Below are 19,796 nucleotides of genomic sequence, written 5' to 3'. Positions count from 1 at the left end.
GCAGAAATCCATCCAGCTGGTGACATAATTGCAGACACAGGTTGATCGTCTTTAGCATGAGTTCATGCCACCTGAAGTTGGCATCCTTTAATAAGAAAATGAGAGATTCCAGTCAGATCCACGTGAGAGCCCCTGCGCTGGTGCTGAGGCAGCGCGGCCTGTGAGGCGTTGGAATCCCGGGGAAAGACATCGCTCTGCTCTGCCCACTCCTTCCACGCCGGAAAGACCCGTCTGAACTCATCACCTGCTGTTGTGGTTCTAGTTTTGTTCCTTTTTCCTCAGTTTGAGCCTTTCCATTCGCGCAGGCACGGCCGGCAGTCGAGCTGCAGAGGGCAGTGCAGGACAAAGAAACCCCAGCCAAGATGGCGGCCGCGCTTCCGCCTGCGGGCTCTGAGGGGAGACGACAGCCCAGCCTGGGAGAGCGGCGGCTGCGGCCCTGAACATTGACTTTCTCGGGGAACTTTTTAAAAATTCTTTAATTATTTTTTGTTACTGATGTTTTGTTGTTGTTTTTTTTAACCCTCGAGTAGATCCTGTCCGCCGGGAGCTCCTGTGCCCATGGGGAGGGGGAGTAGCTGGTGCCCCTCAGATGTTCGTGTGTCTTGGTCTCCACAATTCCTAGAAGCACCCGCTTCTGATTTTAGACTTGCAAGGGGTTTGTGCAAAAAAAAAAAAGCTTAGGTCGGGAGTTTTGATAAAGGCATCTTGAGGAACTTATTGAGGAATGCAGCAAGTAGAGCCAGGGCAGGGCGGAAATGCACTAGCTGTAAGTTTGTGTGTCATCTGCAGAGATGGAAAAATGGAGTAGGAGAAGGAGCAGGTAGAATAGACTGGGCTTGCACACTTATTTGTTTACTCGTCACTTAAAGAGTCAGTAAACGCCTTTCTTTTTCTGCCGCTACCTCTGGATGTTGTCCCTTGTGTTTGGGGCAGTCAAAGGACCAGGATGCTCCGCCAGGACCCATCCAGAGTGATCCGGCTGCCCCTGCTCTGCGGTGAGCTGGGAGAGATGAGGATGATAAAACCACTGTCTTTGCTCTGCAAAAGCAAGGTGGCACCGCTCAAAGGGGTGCGTGCCAGTCTCGAGGCCAGGGGAGGTGGGTGCACCAGGGTAGGACTGGAGGGAGAGGAAAAACAGTAAATTAATAAATGGCACCATCACTCCACAGCTCAGGAGATATGTGACAGCAGCAGGGTGGGAGTCACCCCAGGAAGGAGCTGATGTTTGGTCTGCTTGTCCTCACCTTCATCCCAGGGCAGGTCTGCAGCATCTCAACTGTTTGCAAACTGGCTCTCCCCCCTGCTGGTGGCTCTAGGTCTGGGCTCAAGGGACCAGGGACTTGCCAAATCCACCCCCGTGCCCCCAGCCATTTCCATCTCGGCAGGGCTGGTGCGCTGCAGAACACCCGTAACACAGCCCTGCACCCCGGGGTGCCCGACTTCAGCCACAGATTTTATTGTTTAGTAACGAGCTCACCACACCAGCAAGCCAGGACAGGGTGGATGGTACATGAATACATTATCTATAGTAGTTACACAGACAGATTTGTACAGCTTTTGTACAGAGGAAGAAATAAAATGAATCAAATAACAAAATAGACATTAGCAGTCAAACTTTTTTTTGTCTTTTTTTTTTTTTTTATATCATACTAACAAAATCTGATAGCCAAAAATTGACTAAGCTACAAAATTGTAATACATACTGTACGGTTAAAAGGTTATCATCCATTTATACATCTAGTATCGCTTTTATTCTGGTAACTTACATGAGGCCTATAGGATCTTAGTGTATTAATAATTCCCTACGAGATAGTGTTGAGCTGCTAAAGCTGCCAAACAACAGAGTACTGGAATTTTTGTTAAGACTTTTACAGTGTCATTCGCATTGTTTTGTTTTAAATGAAACCCTCATGCATCTCTGGTGCAAGCCAGAGGAACCACTGGTGGCTGGGGGGAAGCAGGAGCTGTGAAGCCTTGGGCAGCTCGGTACCCAGCGTGGTGCTGCCCCTCGCTCCAGCACTCTGGATGCTGTAGGAGATAAAGCTGAAATCACCAAGACAGGTTCTTTTCCCTTTGGTCTAGAGGGTTAGAGAAGAAACCACTAAACACACAATAGTCTCCATTTCAAAGACCCTTTTTTGCCAGGTAACGACTCAGCCTGCAGCAGAAAAGCATTGCTAGGGGTGGGGTGAGGCAGCTGGTGCTGAGGGATGGTCCCACATCCAGGTGCTGGGGGCTGCAGCAGAATGCTGAGCACATCGAGGTCACTCCTGCTGCCCACCCTGCAAGCTCCGACCCCAGCTCTGGGTGCAAAACCAGCACAGCACACAGGAGCCAGGAGAGGGGCTGGGGAGAACACACAGCCCCCCGTACCCACTCTCGGGGATCAAGACAAGAGCGAGGCTGAAGCCAAAGGGGAGTGAAGGCACAAACAGGAACCAGTCCCTGACTGACAGCAGGAGATGGGGGCACCACTGCTCCAACACCATCGCAAATCCCCCCCAAAGAACCAAGCCAGTAAGACCAAATATTGTGAAATACTTTATACACCACCACAAAGGCAAAAATAGCACTTAAACTTACAAATAAATAGAGGGGCTGGGGAATCTCTTCTTATCCTTTCCAAGTTTGTCCCTAATTTGGTCTCCTACAACCTCTGAAGGGCAGCCGTGGCAATTTTGGAGACAGAAGAAATGACTGGTGCCCAAACTCCCTCCTGGCCACTTTAGACGGGGTTGAGCTGAAACCCAGATGACAGGTGTGATAACACGTTCTGTCAACACCACAGTCAGTCCTGTCTGTGGAGCAGCTCCCATGGGACCTGCTCTGACCCACCTGCTGTTCGGCATTGTCACCTGAGCTGACTGGGAAGAGCCACAGGTCTGAGCTGCTCGTTGGGGACAGTCCCTGGGAGGAGATGGGGCAGAATCCCACTCCAGCCTGAACCAGTGCCACCCTGACGACTCCAGATCTGTTTAACGGAGCCAAAGATGTGGTCCCTGTAACAACTCCTGGGGGATCCCACTTCACACAGAGCCAAAGGTTCATCAAGGGAGGTGGAAAATTCAGGTAACCTTTCCTCTGTAGATGAAGGCAGCTGGTCACAAGTCACTAGTAAACCTATCAGGGAAAATAAGTTGCAAACCAGAACAGGCGCTCTCACCTGCAGGTGCCCAGGAAGCCCTGGGCTTAGAGACAGGTCCACTTATGCCAACAAGAGCTGCGGCAGGGACTTGAGAGACCAGCCAGCCCACAGGAGCCCTTTGGGAAACACCGGCCCTAAATTCTTCAAAACAGCAGCTTCCAGTCAGGTATTCACTGTCACAGGCTGTACACGCCCTTTGGGATTTTCCTAAATCACTTGAATACACTAACCAGAAGGATTTTTGAGACCACCTCTATGATCCTTTGGGAAAGTCTCAGTGCTAGGTAGAGATGTGGCAATCTTCCTGGTGATTAGTAAGAGCTGATTAAAGACTTCTGCAAGGCAGGATGGGCCCCCACTCAAATTATTTTCTAGCCAGTTAGATCCCAAGCTCTGCCTGCCCCTGCTGCCAGCCAGACTTCAGCTGCGTTTTCTGACCTGCTTTAATCTCCCTAAATCACTTTTTGTCTAATCCTCCTTTTGAATGGAGAGACTACCAATCCTGGGTCCAGTGAGCAGGGTCCCAGGATGGTATCATAGTGCAGATTCAGCAACACCCTCCTCAGGGCAGACCTGCAGTCACAGAGCCTGAGCCTTTCCCAGGCTGCTTCTGGCTGCCCATTTTTCAAGGAAATAAGAACCTGGCAACCCAGGAAGAAAAAGCAGCACAACTTCATAGGAAATGAGGGCAAAAAGCAAAGCAGCTGACACGCTGTGAGGTTCATCTGCCTGTGGTCTGGGCTCAGATCTTCTCTCAGTGGTCTCTTCTGTTTTGTCTTCCACAGATGCCCCCTAATTACACAAGAGCTTCTGAAGCCTGGAGGAGCTGGGCACTAACTAGGGGAAGCCTGGTAAAAAATACTGCTGTGTTTCTTGCCTGTAGTGCTGCACAGTGAATTTGAGCTGGACTTTCTCACACTTTTAAGAACATGTTGTCCCCTTCCTCCGCCCTAATGTCCCTTGGGAGCTGTGGTGCAAAGAGTAAAGCCTTCAGAAGGAACAAGACCATTGCCCAGGCCTGCACTGCTGTGTACAGACACAAGAGCTGTGTGGGCTCCAGTTTTGGATTCTTTCTGCCCCAAATGCTCAGGTCACACACAGGTTTCTGTACCCATCAAATACAGACAGCCACCACTGCACGAGTACTCACAGCAGCACCATAGCCTCCTCTGTTCCTGGTAGTGGTGGAGGGGCCGATGTCAGCCTTGCAGAATGGGCAAGCAATCCCCAACTAGCTGTTAAATTGAACAGGCAAGAAGGGAACCATCTCCTCAAGGCATCTGTCCCACAACGATGCAACCAGCGTGGAGCCAGCAATGCTGAGATTCATCTGTCTGTGGAGTCCTGTGCTCAAAAAAAGACCAAATAAAACTCACACGAGTTGGGGTGAGCTGGCTGGGCAGCCTGGCTGTGGCCCAGGGCAGCACCAGCCCTGCTCAGTGACCTCTTTGCAGGAAGAAAGGACAACCTGAGCAAGCTGTGCCTGTCCTCAAACTCAGAGCCACCACAGCTCCTTCCCCAAACAGCAGGGGGTGAGAAACAAAATAAATATCCCCCTGAAACCAGATTATCTCCCACGACATGCTACGATACAAGTACTAAGTGCAGCCTCCATGCTCTAAAACAGCAATGTCTTCCACAAGACGAGGAGGGACACGCGTCCCCACACCTTGTCTTACTCAGCCTACGCTTGCCAGCACAAACAGTCAGCCCAGCCGGTTTCACATGCTTGTGCAGGTCTCCAAGACACCAGGGTGGGTGGAAGGGAAGGGATAGACAATATGGGAAGTGTGAAGCCTCTGGGCACATGCTTTGGAGTTCAACACCACAAGCAAATCCCTTTGCAACTCCTGTGGGGCTACGGCGACTCAGTGACACGTCGGGCACTGTTCAGGGCAGCTGTCATCCAGACCACGTTGGCTGGTGGGACAAGGGCAGCTGGAGCAATACAAATTCCACAGTCAAAACCAATACAGGGAAGAAAACCAAACCCAGAGAGATCTTTCTGCTCCCTCCTGGAACAATGGCTGTCTTGGAAAACTGGACTCCAGGATTGTCCTGATTACATCAGTTAGTATATTATAAACATTGTCCTGGTTTAAAGTGAAAATACTGTGTCTAGTCTTTTGCAGGTGCTGAAGCCAGATGGGGTATCGTTTTTCTGACTGTGCACAGGAGCTGATACTGGCGTGAAATGATCCTCTTCACCTCTTCTCTATCAGAGCTTCTCCTGGAAGAAAAGAGATCTTGTTAGGCAAACTGAGCACAGAGGTCTTTTTACAGAAGAAGAAACTGAGGCACCGATTGGCAAGGACATGAGCCTGAGGCTACAGGTCTTGTCCTACATCATGAACACCAGGGGACACCGGGACAGCATGTCCCCTGAATGCCACCCATGTAAAGGGGACTGCAGGGACCCGAGACCAAGCAGGTTCCTCCCGGTGCTGCCAGGACCAGAGTCACACAGGCATGGACCCAGGAGACTGAAGGGAAACTCCCTCTCCACTGCTCCCTTCCACAGCAAGTGCCCATCATATCCCCTTGCACATCTCACCAGCATCTTCTTCATGGCTTCAGATGTTTTTACTGGTAAGATGACATTCCCACCATGCTTTGGGAACCAGAGTTGTGCACAGCCCCTTGCTTTCACTGTGGGAATGACAGTCAGGCTTTGCTGGCCAAACTGCCTCCATCCAAGAGCTGCCCCAGCACAGGCAAGAAACCACATAAAGCAACAACTGTTTTAAACAACATTCTGCTTTTAACTTACCTCTTGCTTGTGGGATTTATCCTGTTGGTGAATCCCATTAGCAGACCCAGAGTTTCCAACAGACTGCAACAGAGAAGGGACAGTCCTGACTGAAGAGAGGCACAGAACCTAGTGCTTTTGCCTACGAGAACTGAGATCTGGTAAAACTGCCATCTCCTTCCTTAGCAGCCCGGCATGCAGTGCACACTCCTCACAAGGAAAGGAGAATGTAAAAATCCCACCCCACTTATGACAAGAAGCTTCCTGCCCTCTGCACCCAGTCCCCACTTGCTGGATCGCATCCTTCCCAGCTACAAAACATCCCCCAAATCCTCACATACACAGTTACCCGTTCTTCACTTCTGACTCTTAAATCCCAATACACAAACCCTCAGCCAAGGGTAGTGTTAGCTGAAAAACATGGCACAGAGAACATCCCAGCAGTGAAAAGGACATTTGCCATTACCCATCTGTGGGGACAAGTCTGGCAGCCAGGACAGGCTGTTCTATCTTTGGAAAGCACAAGAACTTTAAAACATTTATAATGTTTTCTTAGCAGGGATAATATAGAACCCTTCAGCTTCAAAACAACAGTATAACCAGCACAAACAAGAGCAGAAAGCTGCAGCCTCAAGTCACAGCAAGCCAGACATCAGTTGCCTGGGTCTCGGTAATCAGATTCACAGTTGCTGGCGAATTGCTGATGTCAACAAAACCAGACATTATGGGGAGACACGACTTCAGGGTTTAAAACCCATCATTAGAGAGTGCCAGCCACCCAGATTCCATTCTTACCGTAACCGTGAATGTGCATAATAAACCCTACGGGACATGGGCAGGAAAAACAGGCAGAGATTCAACCTGATCTCTGCTTTGGGAGCCTGTTTGCCAGGCAGCAAACCCCACCTGGATGGATGGCAATAGTAGCACTGCTCTAGCGACTCAGCCTCAGGGTCTGCACCCACGGCCACAGGCGGTTCAGGCCTTGCACAAGGCAGCGTAACCTGCCCTGGCTGCAGCACACCCCATCTGAGTACTGAGCAGCTATCAGACACCGGGAGTTAGGTGTGAAATTCTGTCTCAGTACACAGTCATGATAATGAACACAAAGTGGTGTAATTCACTTCCAATTAAATAAAAAAGCTCCCAGAGCAATCACTGCAAATTCTCTGAGAAAAGGCTCAAGTGCTACATCCTTGTCATTTCCTGCAAAGCTGCGAGATCAGGGTCTCCCAAGACATGAGGAAGGCAAAGATCCTCTTCCTCTATTACAGGACAAATACTTTGCAGCTGCAGGCATGGAAACAGCAAGGCAGCAATTACTCGACAAAGAGATGAAGACATGGTGCCATTATGCTTCACCAGCTCCTGCACCTCCTTGTCTAACAGCAAGGCCAACCACGCACATCGAGGACCGCAGAGCAGTGGCTGACTTAAGCCTGCGAAGGGAGAGCAGTGGTAATTGTGGTAATCAGAGATTTCTTCCTTGAGCGTGCTGCAAAGTGAAGTCTTTGCAGACAAAGAGAGAGTGATGCCAAGGCAGGTCCCTGGGCAACAGCTCCTGCTGTCAAGGAGATCAGAAAGTAGCACAGAATGGGTTACAGTGGAAATGTGGCGTCTGGGGAGGAACCATCCATTCCCTGACTGTTGCACCAGAACCTCTTTAGGCCAACAACATCCTCAGGCTCAACTCGAAAGCCTCTGGTTAACAACTCCCCTTCATAAAGGGAAGATGAACAGATACTGGGCTGAAACGAGGGAGTTTTGATCCAGACTTCCTTGTAACTAGGCACTTCAAAAATCTGACATCAACAGAAGTTTGAAGCCCAGCTTCCTGCAATAATCCTCTGTCTGTCTCTTAGCACCATGGTTTGTAGTTGAAGGCCGTATCTCTAGGATTTCTTAAGCATGGAAGTATCAAAGTTATACCGGGGATAATTAGCTGACCTCATAAGCTCCCTTCCAACTCACTATATATAAAGATCAGTTATTTTCTACAGCTGGGGAAGAAATAATTACCACCTGCACCACACCTCTGGAGCCAGGAATGCAAAAGGGAAGATCTCCTTTTCTCAAGGGACTCAGCATTAAAGCAAACAGAAATAACTTTCCCTGCCCCTCCCACAGCTTTCAACAGATGGGGGTGTCACGATGCATTTTCATTTGACACGTAGCAATTACAGCAGCAGCTAAAGTCACTCTGGAGGTACTGACAGGATTATAGCACGTCTTGGACTGCCACAAACTTGTCATCACGACTCCAGCTGTCCTGTCTGGTGCTGGCAGACGGCTGCTGCCGCCGCATGGCAGGATATGAAGAGACTGTCTGCAATGCACAGATGCTCGGCTGAGCCAGCGGAGCTTTCAGTGCTACTGCAATGCAAACAGCCATTTGGTGTATCTGCAAACTGTGCAGAAGCCATGGGAGGAGGAGGAGACTTGATACCCCCTGGATTATCTACCACAACATATCTGCACCTGCATCAGGGAAAACAAACTCTCTGCCCATTCTCCATGTCTAGTGGCTTGTTCTGTATAATACTATCCTAAGGTATCTCATTGAATGTGAATTGTAGCTCAATAATGCAAGAGAAAGAATTTTCAGCTAAGAATTTAAATGAGCAAGTATGAGAGGAGCAGTGGTGCATCTGGGCTCTGAAAGCCATGACCTAGTTGCAGATACAACAGAAAATACAGCTACAAGAGGGAAAAAAAGGACATGAAGCACAAAGCTTAGTGCAAGGAGCAGGTCCCTTGGCAGGAGGAATCACTTAGGGCTTAGATGCTGCAGGTATGAGACAGAAAAAGCCAAACGTGAAGAGTTTGGCTTTTTGCAGCCTTCTATTTCACAAAGATGGATGCAAGACAAACAAAAGAAGCAGTTTTGCTTTTGTCAGAAGAAACAAGAGGACACCAGAGGAAGCTGGGAAGATAGCAGCTGGGATGGGAACATTCATGGTCCATTGGCAAACTCAGATCAGATACAGAGATGCTTCCAGAAACTGGTTAGTGAAATTCAGAACAATTTCCCAGTCACCTCTAAAGTTGGTGCTTACGGACTGCAAGGAAATAATTCTCTCTGGTTGGCAGAAACCCTCAATTTTCATATTATATGCAGCCACATGTCATCATACACATAAAGTACAGTTACTCACACTGCAGTCTTCCCTAAAACATCACATTTAACAGCCCTTCTTGCAGAGCACAAAATGATCCATAATTACTAATTTGCAAGGCTTTTCTTAAGTTTCAAGCCATATCTAACAGAATAAAGTCTTGCCAGGCTGTTTCCAGCAGAGAGTGACCCAGCTGACTGCATCACCCCCTCAGCACAGGGCAAGATTGCAGGAGATTTCTCAAGACAGATGACCGCTGAGTGCTGAGCGACCTGGGAAGTGATTGCAGATGCTCTACCTGTGATTTCTCAGAGGAGAGCCTCATCGCTTCCATCAGCTTCTCCATCTGGTGGCCCTGCTCCAGTGCGTTGCGCAGCACATCCTCCGTGCTGACCAGCCGGTGCTGCAGCCGGATCACTTCGGACTCTGACGAGGGGTCAATCAGGGAGTATCGCCGCTGATCTGTTACCGATTTTTCCTTGTCCTTAGACAGCAAAGGGAAAATAGGAACATGTTAGATTAAGACAAATAACTACAGAAACTAAGCAATGTAGAAATCCAGAGTAACGCATATAACCGTGTTTTGATTTCAACAGTAGATGGGGTCAGAGCACAACTCTGAAGGCAGCCAGCAGCAGCTCCAGTTTGTTCCCAGCAGACCTCAAATAAATTATTCACATTTCAACCACTGGAGGACACTGAAGTACACAGGAATTAGAGGACACTGCTTATTCCTGCATCAGAGAACACATAAAGCAACGTGCTGTAGCTGACCCACCTTCAACTTCTCCCACAAATTTTAGCTCTGTGGGAACAGGACAACACTGGGGAAGGACATACAGACATTTTTGCTGCTAAGCCAGGCCACAGCTCAGAAGCACGGCCAAGGAAGTTCTCAGCAGATGCTCAGTAGCACAAAAGAAAACATGGAGACTAAGAGTAAGAGTAAAGGGCTGGGACCCCCCAGTGAGCCACACAGAGCCCTCCAGCCCCCAGGCTGTGGCCAGGAGGGGTTTTGATGGCCTCACCAGCACAACCAGTTTCTCTCGCAGTCCCTTGATGTCATCTTTGAGCTTCTGTTCCTTCAGCCGCCACTCGGCTTTGTGCACCTCCCGGCTGAGGTCCCGCTCCGGCCCAGGCGAGTGCCGGTTTGCCTCCAGTAACAACGCTCTCAGCTCGTTCAGGCTCCTGAAAGCAGCAGAACAAGAAGGTGAAGACATTTTCATACACCACACACTGCTTCATTCTCCATGTACGTGGGCACCGAGCTGTCTTGCAGCTCCTGGTGAGCATTGAGATAATTATTTGGAAATTCACAGCCCCTAATTTTAATCAAATTCCTGCATAAGCATCTCTAAAGAACATGAAAGTTGGGGCTGGACTTCAACAGTTCCACCTCTGGGTTACTTTTGGTGGTAAATTATTAGTACAGCAACCTGAACACACACACACACACACACAGAGCTTCCCGGCTGCAGCTCTATCCTTTAGACATGCACACTGACCTCTCCTTCTTGAGTAGCTCCTGGCTGATCAGGACCAGTTGCCCTGAGGCATCATGTGTTTTCTTGGTCAAGGCTTCCAGTTCACCTTCCAGCCTCTTCTTTTCTTTTGAGGCCAAATCAGCCTTCTTTTCTGCCGTTTTGCATTTATTTTCCAAAGCTGTGAGAAGCAGAAGATACAGGGAGAAGAAAGGTCACTTAGTCCTTTACTTACATTCCTGCTTTTTTGCCTTTTCCCAATTCCCACAGGCCTGGTTAGCTCTAGCTTTGGTGCTATTTAAGGGTAGATCTAAGAAACAACACACCCAGCTCCACTTATTTCTGCTTCTCTTGGTTTTTAACATTCAGTGAGCTCAAAAACCCCTTCTCACAGGATACAAATATCTTCTGCGGGGTTTGTGTTCACGTCTTGAAAAGAGGCTGGAATTCCTGAACTAATTTTTACCAACAATATCCACTAACAGACAGGCGGTGTCATGTTTTATACCTGCCCGTTTCAGCACCTGGGCTCTTGTCCAACACCAGTGCAGAGGACAAGCAGGGAAACCCCTAATTCCCACCAGCACTGGATTAGGGAAACTTACCACTTACTTGGGCCCTTAGATTTTCAGTCTGGGACACCAGCGATGATACCTCTTTGTCTCTTTTACTCAGCTTGTCTTGGAGGTCTGTGGGAGAAAAGACAAAAATTAGAAGCTTAGAAAATTCTTAGTGCAAATTGGGAAGGTATTGAGTGTTTGGCATGGGTGGGGGTGCGATGGACATGGTGATGGTACCCTCCGTTGGTAGAGAAGCAGCAGAAGACAGATAATGGGTGTTTCTCACTGCATCTCATCACCTTTGTGATCTACACTGAACATGTTTTATGTTAAAAAAACAAAACAAAACAAAAAACACAAAAGCCCCAGCCCTAAGGGAAGGATGAAGAAATACGAGTCTCCTGGGAATGCAGAAGGCAAGACATGATCTGGAAGCACTTGATGTGTCTTGGAACAGCCCTGAATCCTTCACAGACACCCAAAAGCAGATGCCATGCCCAGCCACGTGGTAGGACATCGCTCCCAGCAGAGACCATCTGGGCCACCCAGCTCTAACCTTGCAGGTCTACTGTTGCTCAGACTAGGGCTTACAGTTTACACCCTCTGTGTGAGGGAGGGTGAATGCAAATTCAGTTTCAAAGTTACTTTATACAAATTCTCCGAGTGCATAAATTCCACGTTTTGTTAAAGGGATGGATTTGATTTAAGGTAAGCTTAATAAGAAAAGTAACCCACATCATTTTAAGGCAGTCACATTAATATCTACCATTAGCAGCCCTCTCCTCTGAACAAATCATGTTTCATGTCTGGGTTTTACCTGCTGTAAAAGTCAGTGATGGGATGGAAGTGTGCCCATTTCCACAGATCTGTCTGCAACCTGCACCATCTGCACAGTGAGCATGTAACACAAGTGGAAACAGCCACCCCTGTGTATGTTCAATCAGATTAGAGAAACAAGAAAAAAAAAAAAAGCCAGACAACAAATGGCATCTGGCAAAATCTGAGAGATTAAATGGCTTCCTAAAGTCCTTCCACAAGGCCATCCCTGCAAGAGCAGAAAGTCAGTGGAAGGGAAGGCACACGAGCCACTAGAATGGGGTGTTCCAAGAAAAAACAGTACAATTTCATACCTTCCATAGTCTGCTTCATCTTTATTTTTTCTTCTGAAATATCATTCGTGTCAATCATCTGTAATAAATGTAAAATAAGACATGTAAATCAGCCCTTTACCCAAAGGCCCAAAGCAAAATTAACAACCACAAAGCCCCATCCAAAGCAGAAATTTATCCAGTACCCAAGTTGCGATGTTCTTCACGCTTCCTGATGGAGAAACTAAAGGCTTTTGAGGAGTTGGGCACTACTGAGTGTTAACTGGGACCATGTGAGAGTGCCCACATGCAACAGCCAGCCGAGCACAACAGTGAGATTCACCCAGGAGGAAAAAGACACCAAGACACTGGGCTTTCCCCACCAGCTCTGGTTCCAGCTTTCACACACCCCGAGTTTGTGGAAGAGCTGCTCTCCTGGCAATTGGTCTCATGTGGTTAATCATGGCACATGTTCAAGTGCAAATACTTTCAGCATTCAGCATTGAGACCCATCAGACAAGTTCCTCAACTTCCGAGAAATCCCACTGTGCTTGAAGTTATAAAAATAGTAACAAAACATCGATAAAAATAATCATTATTAGAGAATGAATAGGTTAATAAAAAAGCAGTTGCTGTGGCCACCACCTCTGAAAGCCCCCAGGTCAGTCCCCAGGAGCTTGAGAGGGCGCAGAACACATTTAACAGGAGCACATCCAAAGGGGAAATAAGCCACCTGATGTACTTTTTGGTACACAAAAACTATTTAACTGCTCTTTGGAAGCACAGTTGTGGTTCTCACCTGAAGGTCTAGGAAAGATGGTCACAAGACACATTTATTTGTTTAAAATATTTGGATAGTCAATACTGCAGTCACATTAAATTGGCTAAGACATTTAAAAATAGAATTTGCCCTGTGATATTCAAAGGCTTTCACCCATGCATTTCTTCCCACATTTTCCCAATTTTAATCGACACATAGTTAAAATAATTATTTCAAGACTCCCTGGTTCTAATCCAATATCCCCTAGAGCCCTCTAATTTATTTAAAGGGCTCTGGAACAAACCTCCAGCTTTGTCTTTTACATTCATCCATGTTTGAATATTGGCTACAATATGTGACATGTTGTAATAACAACCGACTCGTCCCATGGCCCTGGCTGTATTTATTGTTCACAACTGTCTTTACTGGATGAAACATGTTGAGCAAGCCCTTGAAACACCATTGATGCTGTAGATTCCTCCTGGGGCATTTGCTTCTCTTATCCAGCTCAATGTGCCTTTTTGCAGACATGAAGCTCTGACTTGGCCAACAGTAATTCATGGGCTTGACTTTGCTGCCCAGAGGTGCAACCAATTTCAGTGGGACTTTTCACGTTGGCAAATTTAACACAGACATTGTATTCGTTTCATTGGCACCCCAGTCTGAGACAACTGACTACATTGCCAGCAATAGATTTCAAATGAGTATTCTTAAAATGCACACGTTTCTTGGCTTATTTTCATTTTCTGCATCCCCACAGGGATAAGTTTTAGGTTGGTTTTCTGCTCATTTCTCATGCAAACGCAAACAGGGGTCCAGCAGTAGCAATCTCCCCCCTCACTCTAGTGCAAAGCCACGTGTCCCTGTGCCACACCACAATGGCATCCTATGGCATCATCAAAAAAATGAGGTGATGTAAAAAGACACAAAGGCCACAGAAAATTGACCTCTTCATATTATGATACAACTGCTTTTATTCTAGCCTTGCCTGGGAGGCTCAGGACTTGCATTCAATAGGGCATTTTATTTGCCCAGCCTGGTGCCATCCTGACCCTCGCTAGCAGCTCTTCCGCTGCAATCCTTAAAGTCAAGGCATCCCCGTGTCTCCCATATATGCTGCAAGGCATTGCTGGCACACACCTCCCACCCAGTCACACCAGCTCAACCCCCTAACTGGGGCTCTCAAACCACGTTCTACATGCTAAGCAAGCTACATGCTCTATCTCAGCATGGGTGATGTCTCTTATTCCACCTCATCCCCTACCTCCCCATGAAGGGCCTCGCTCAATGATGCACTAAGGCTGCTGCAGCTCCTTGGGGGACAACAGCCGTATTGTAGATATGATGCTTTTTCAGCTCAGAACGCTGTTTGCTCGGGGTGAGAGCCCATCCCTGCAAACCACGACAGCCCTAATCTGCCGCCACAGTACCCATGTGCCTTCAAGCCCAGATGTGGTCCACTGGCTTCTCTTGACTCTTATTCTAATTGTGCCACAGTAGTGGCTTTCAAGAATGAGAACACACCCTCAGCATGGAGATGCAGTGCAGACAAAGCACTACGCGTGGAAGACATTATAAAAACATCCAGATATTCTGAGGCACAGAAGCCTCATAAAATTGCACAAGGCAACAGCTGAGCTCTACTCCTACAAAGGGTTACTAAGAGTGACAACAAACAAGCAGAGTGACCCACGACTCCTACATTTGCGTGCTGAGACGGATGGAGGGCCTCCATGGACTGCAGCTTGTTCTCTAAGACAAGCACTTTTTCCTGCAATCTGTGGATCTCTTGTTTACTCTGAGCTTCTGTTTTCTGCAATGTTTCATAGTCCAACATCTTCTTCTCAGCCAAAGAAATCTGGTCTTTCAAGAAAGCTATTGCTTGTGTCTGGTCTGTATATTCACCATGAAGTTTCTCCAGTTCATGCACCCTCAGCTCAGCATCTCGACACTTGTCCTTCATATCCTGGAGCTCAAGAAGGTGCTGATTGCTTTTGGTTTCCAGTTGCATTTTCCAGTTGCTGTTGCTTTTTTCCACTTCATCCAGAGCCTCCTGCAACTTCAGTTTGAGGCTCTCTTTTTCTTTTATATGAACAGCCATCTCAATGTCATGCTTTGCTTTCAGGTTCTCCAACTCAAGCTGGTGTTCCATCTTTATACTCTCCACCACTGCCTTCAGCTCCACAATCTCCTTGTGTTGGGTGTCAGGGCCTGTGTTCAATGTGGCTTTGAGATCCTCCAGAGACTTCTGGTGGTCAGAAGCTAACGTGTCTAATTTAGACTTCCAGTTGTCCATGAGCCCCATGTTCTCATTAGTGGCTTGCTGAACTTTATGCTTGAGATCAACAATTTCCTGGGAATACTTCTCATTGACAGCTTTCAGCTTCTCCATCTCCTGCTGGTACTTCTTTAACGTCTTCTCATACTTCTCCTTTAGCTGGCTGCTCTCCTTCTGGTGCTCCTTGTTGGCAGACAGGAGTTGATCTCGTAGCCGAAGAGCCTCTGACTGCAAACCGAGGTTGTGCTCCGGGATCTCTGCTTGGTGGGAGCTCCTGAGGCACTGCCGAAGCTCATCCACCTCACTGCGCGTCAGGCTCAGCTCCTCCTCCAGCTGAAGAATCCTCGACTTCTCCGCTACCGTGGTTAACTGCAACAGGACAGAGAAGAGAAAGTCAGTCCCTGCCTCTCATCACTGCATCCCTCCTTTTAGTAAGTGTGCTCCAGTGGAAGTAAGTCCAAAAATACATTAGTCGAATGTTCAAATAAACAGGAAAAGAATACCCAGCACCCTCCAGCCTGAGCACAGTTTTGCACCAGGGTAACTATCACTGATAACTCCAACAGTTGCGTCTTTGTGCCAATTGCAATTTGTTTTTTCTAATACAAGCCTCTTGCTTTCCACAGAGAAACACACGTCTTTCAAACAACCCTTGAAAAATCACTAGAGAGCAACAGCGGTTTATGAAAAATAATGTCCTGAAGCAGGGCATTATAGTTCCAGACCAGGCATCTCGCCAGATGATGCACAGAGGAAGTGTGACTGCACATGCAGGAATATCACAAGCACCGAAACAGCATTAAGCGTATCATGTTTCCTTTATTGCTCAGCAATCCTCAGCCTACTTCTGTGTTGTAATTTATTTACCCTGGTGTAAAAAGGAAAAGGGATTTTTACACGTGACTACTTGTTAGAGTTTATTAGCAAAGTAAAAATAATGTAGAAGGCTCGAGGATGCAAGACAATAAATCTGGCCATGGTTAACATTGAGCAGAAGGGCTATGGATGTCTAACGATCTGAATGAACCTGACGGGGCTGAACTACCTGCTCGTCACAGGGAGTTCAGGGTGCTGCAGCTATGGATGGAAAAGAGATTTGACTAGATGAAATACTAGAAAAAGGCAGAAGAAACAAGGAAACCAAGGCGGAACAAAAGCGATCCATTCAATTTCATTTCAATTGCCATTTTCCCCACTACCCATTAGCCCAGGAAGTATTTTTTATTTTAGGTAGACGCTTAGGCATTCCAAACATTTAGCCTTTTTGGAGAACTTCATGTTTGTGTTTTCTACAGCTCTAACAAATCCACTGGTGAGGAGCCAGCTCACTGTGGGCAAGTCCACTGCTTCCCATGCCACACCAGCAGGAAAAAGCCCTTTCCACATCTGGGCAGCCTGTCCTGCTCCACCTGCACTCACCAGTATCTTCCATTTGAGCTGGCAGCTCCCACAGCTGGAGGAAGGACAAAGGGAATGCTGATTGCAATGTTATTTTGTATTACAGCCTGGGGGAGCCTTGAGGCAGAATGGATTGTGCAGGGTGTATTATTTGGACATGTTAATTGAAAGATGAATTGTGAAGAGCTCATGTGTCAAATGGTGGCATGGGGCAGAGAAGCAAACTCAATCTGAGAAACAAGTCCTCACACAAGAAGCAAAGCTAGAAATTATATTGTACTATCATTTCCAGGAGATACAGCAAATAAAAATTAAAAAAAAAAAACAGGGAAGCCTAAATTCAAGCCAAAACCACTCAACCCCATAAACTGAAAGAAAAGAAACCCAAAGCAAGGCATCATGAGCACCAACGCAGGGGCAAGCGTGCTGTTCTGCAGGCAGGGCAAGTGGGGGTCCATTACCCTGGTGTCCTCTAATTCTCTGAGGAGTTTTTCAGCCTGTGCCTTCTCAAACAGCAGGCTCTGCTCGAGCTCCCGTATTCGGGCATGCTCCAACTGCGTCTGAGTCTGGTCACAGAGGGGAAAAAAGAACAGCGGAGATGGGAAAAGGGGAAGGGAGGGAGGGAGAGAGAGAAAGAGAGGGGAAGAGAAGGCTGCAACATCATCTTCAGTGTACAAGACAAGGAAGGGCAGTTCACAACGGGGGGAGAACAGATCCAAACAAGCAAGGAAAAGAATCCAACTAAACAGAAAACGGTCACTACGGGATTTTACATGGTACTCGTAGTGGCTGTTCACGAGAAAATGGAATCTGTGATGGGAAAACATCCCTCTGCATTAAAAAGCTGCTTCAGGGTTTTCCTGCATCAAGATGATACTGAAGCTCTTTCTGAAAAAGCAAAGCTCCCACCGCTGCAGACCGCCCATACAAGACCCTTGCACCACATAAGAGAATGCAAAGACCTTGCAATGATTCTCCACATCTCTCCTCAAGAAGAATCACAAGACAGACTGAAAGGAGTTGGAAGCTGCCATCCTCTTTTTGCTCCGGAGATGGCTTGAACCCTGCGCTAGGTGGGGGGAAAAAGCGGGTCATACTGCACACAGCATGTTGCTAAATCCCAAAATACACTACACTGAAAGCAAATCAAAGAAATTTAGATACCAAACTTATATAAATCAGTGCTTTAGGTTTGAACAGGGTTGCTACAAATTTCAGTGATTTTTGCACACTAACAGCCTTGCACACAAAATGGAACTAGTTTTTTGTTTTGTTTCTGCCCTTTTAGTTGTTTTTTTTTTAAACAGACAAACCCAGTACAAGAAGTTTTCTGCTGCCTATCAAATCCAGGAGCGTTGATTCCGGTCATTGCTTTTGTGCCCATCACTTTTAAATCAGAAGTACCATGTGGCTGTACTTGGTGGCAAACCTCAGCACTCTACAACAACCACTGTCATATCATGTAAAATTTCCCATAAATAAGAGAGGAGAAAATGCATCCAGAGTCTGGCCTTTCCATTTTTTTTAGCTTGCAAAACCAACATTTTCATTTGAATTAAACTAGACCTACTAAAAACCCAAACAAATCCAATCAGAACCATTTTTATTTTTACCCCCATTTTTCCCCTTCATTTTCCATATAATTATTTGCTTCTCCCTCTTCCTGCTGGAACCAGTTTTAGGGATTTTCTGCAAGATTTGGTCAGTTATGTGCAAGTAATGGAAACTGAAGTTTGTAAAAATTCACGTTTTCTCTTATGGCTTGAAAGGTATCGTTATACATATATCCATAGATGATCAAGCTCTCAACTGCCAGGTGTATTCTGACTACTCCATATTTTATGTGGTCTATGTGGTCCCTGAATTGGAAAAAAAAGATGTGGTCTCAAAAACCTCAACATTAAGACCCCCCCAAATAATAATATCACTAAAGTGCAAAAGTTGGCTGAATGAATCCTAATAGGAAAAATTAAAAAATTTAATTCTGTACTGAGTGGCTTCTCCCACTCCCTGCAAAGCTCAAAGTCCACATCTGAAGATGGAGCTCTAGGCTTTGTTTTATTTACAAGGATAATTATTCCATTGATACTAACAAATTTTCCTCAATTCCCAAGTGAAACTTGAGCAACACAAACTTTTGAAATGACAGATATTGGCTGCCTGGCAATGCTGATCCATTACAAAATTAATCTCTGAATCTCCCAAAGAGACTCTCTCAAGACTCCTGAGGTTGACACTCAAATTCACAGCCAATCTTGCTCAGTATCTACCAATCGTGTTATTTTCCAAGTCTGTAAAAATACATGGAAATAGAGAAGAAAAATAATCAGGGAAGAAAAATCAACTGGTTTATAGTCCTTAAATAGAGCTTCACTTCAGAGTCTCATCAAGTCCTGTGTTATTTCCTACTTCATGCAAACAGTTTTGCCTGGCCAGTATGACTCAGAGCCTCAAATCCAAAGTTCTTCTGCACTCTGAGGAAGTTTAGATCTCAATTTTAGACTTATTTCTTGCTATTAGCCTTAAATTACTATTCACCAATTACAAACTGACTTCTCACTGGTGTTTGGGGTGTAAAGGAGGTTCCAGGAGATGAGCACGAGGTAGCTCCTTGAAGAGGTTAATATCTCCTATAATAGTCTCCCACCATAAAAAAGCCTTTCTTAAAAGGTTTTGTTTTCCTGCACTTGCTTTTCACCTTCCAAAGCACTATAGCATCAGAATTGCCTACCTGCATCAAAAAGGGGTTGAATTCGCAACTACATTTCAAGGCTAAATCTGGAGTTCCTTCTCCTTTATCAGACAGTCCAAAAACTGGACCAATATCTCCATTCTTCAGATACATTAATTTCTTTGGTCAAATCATTCAGTCTGAGCATCGCAATTAGACAGGACAGAATGTAAGAAGTGACCACAGCAAAGCCCTCTGGCAGCATCTGTGCTGTCACTGGTGTTGGACCCACAGGGGAACATCCCAATTCTCTGTATTGCAGAAAACAAGCTGCTCCACAAATCTTCCCCTATGAAGTTATTTGTTCTTTTGTACAGATGAACATAGAAGTGGGGACAGGACCCTTGCAGCCTGCAAGGAGCTTGACCACATCCCCATTGCAAAGCAACTCCTTCCCAGCCCAAATGAAAATCAGATCTATCCTCAGTTTGGGACCTGCACTTAGAAGAGCATTTATGTCACAGCAGTGTACCATTTTGCCAAAACATGT

The 19,796-nt window shown here is 46.6% G+C and overlaps 1 protein-coding gene across 7 annotated transcripts in view; it reads right to left on the bottom strand.

Annotated features, from left to right (window-relative positions):
- Positions 1–1,432: 1,432 nt before the first annotated feature.
- Positions 1,433–19,796, bottom strand: part of CLIP2 (CAP-Gly domain containing linker protein 2) — an 83,951-nt gene continuing 65,587 nt past the window's right edge. For 4 of the 7 annotated variants that reach the window (XM_065036499.1, XM_065036498.1, XM_065036502.1 and 1 more), the window contains 8 exons: positions 14,602–15,546; positions 12,182–12,239; positions 11,097–11,180; positions 10,516–10,672; positions 10,039–10,198; positions 9,309–9,494; positions 5,916–5,978; positions 1,433–5,375 (listed from right to left, as the gene is read on the bottom strand). In XM_065036499.1, the coding sequence (XP_064892571.1) occupies positions 5,364–5,375; positions 5,916–5,978; positions 9,309–9,494; positions 10,039–10,198; positions 10,516–10,672; positions 11,097–11,180; positions 12,182–12,239; positions 14,602–15,546 (1,665 nt within the window). In that variant the 3' untranslated portion in view covers positions 1,433–5,363. Of the gene's footprint in view, positions 5,376–5,915; positions 5,979–9,308; positions 9,495–10,038; positions 10,199–10,515; positions 10,673–11,096; positions 11,181–12,181; positions 12,240–14,601; positions 15,547–17,036; positions 17,142–19,796 lie in introns of all 7 variants that reach the window. The other 3 variants (XM_065036496.1, XM_065036495.1, XM_065036497.1) reach the window with 1 other exon arrangement.

The sequence above is a fragment of the Columba livia genome, chromosome 20 (genome assembly GCF_036013475.1).
Source record: "Columba livia isolate bColLiv1 breed racing homer chromosome 20, bColLiv1.pat.W.v2, whole genome shotgun sequence".
NCBI lineage: Eukaryota > Metazoa > Chordata > Aves > Columbiformes > Columbidae > Columba > Columba livia.
The sequence above is the reverse complement of the archived record's forward strand: the minus strand, read 5'-3'. Positions and strand labels throughout refer to the sequence as shown.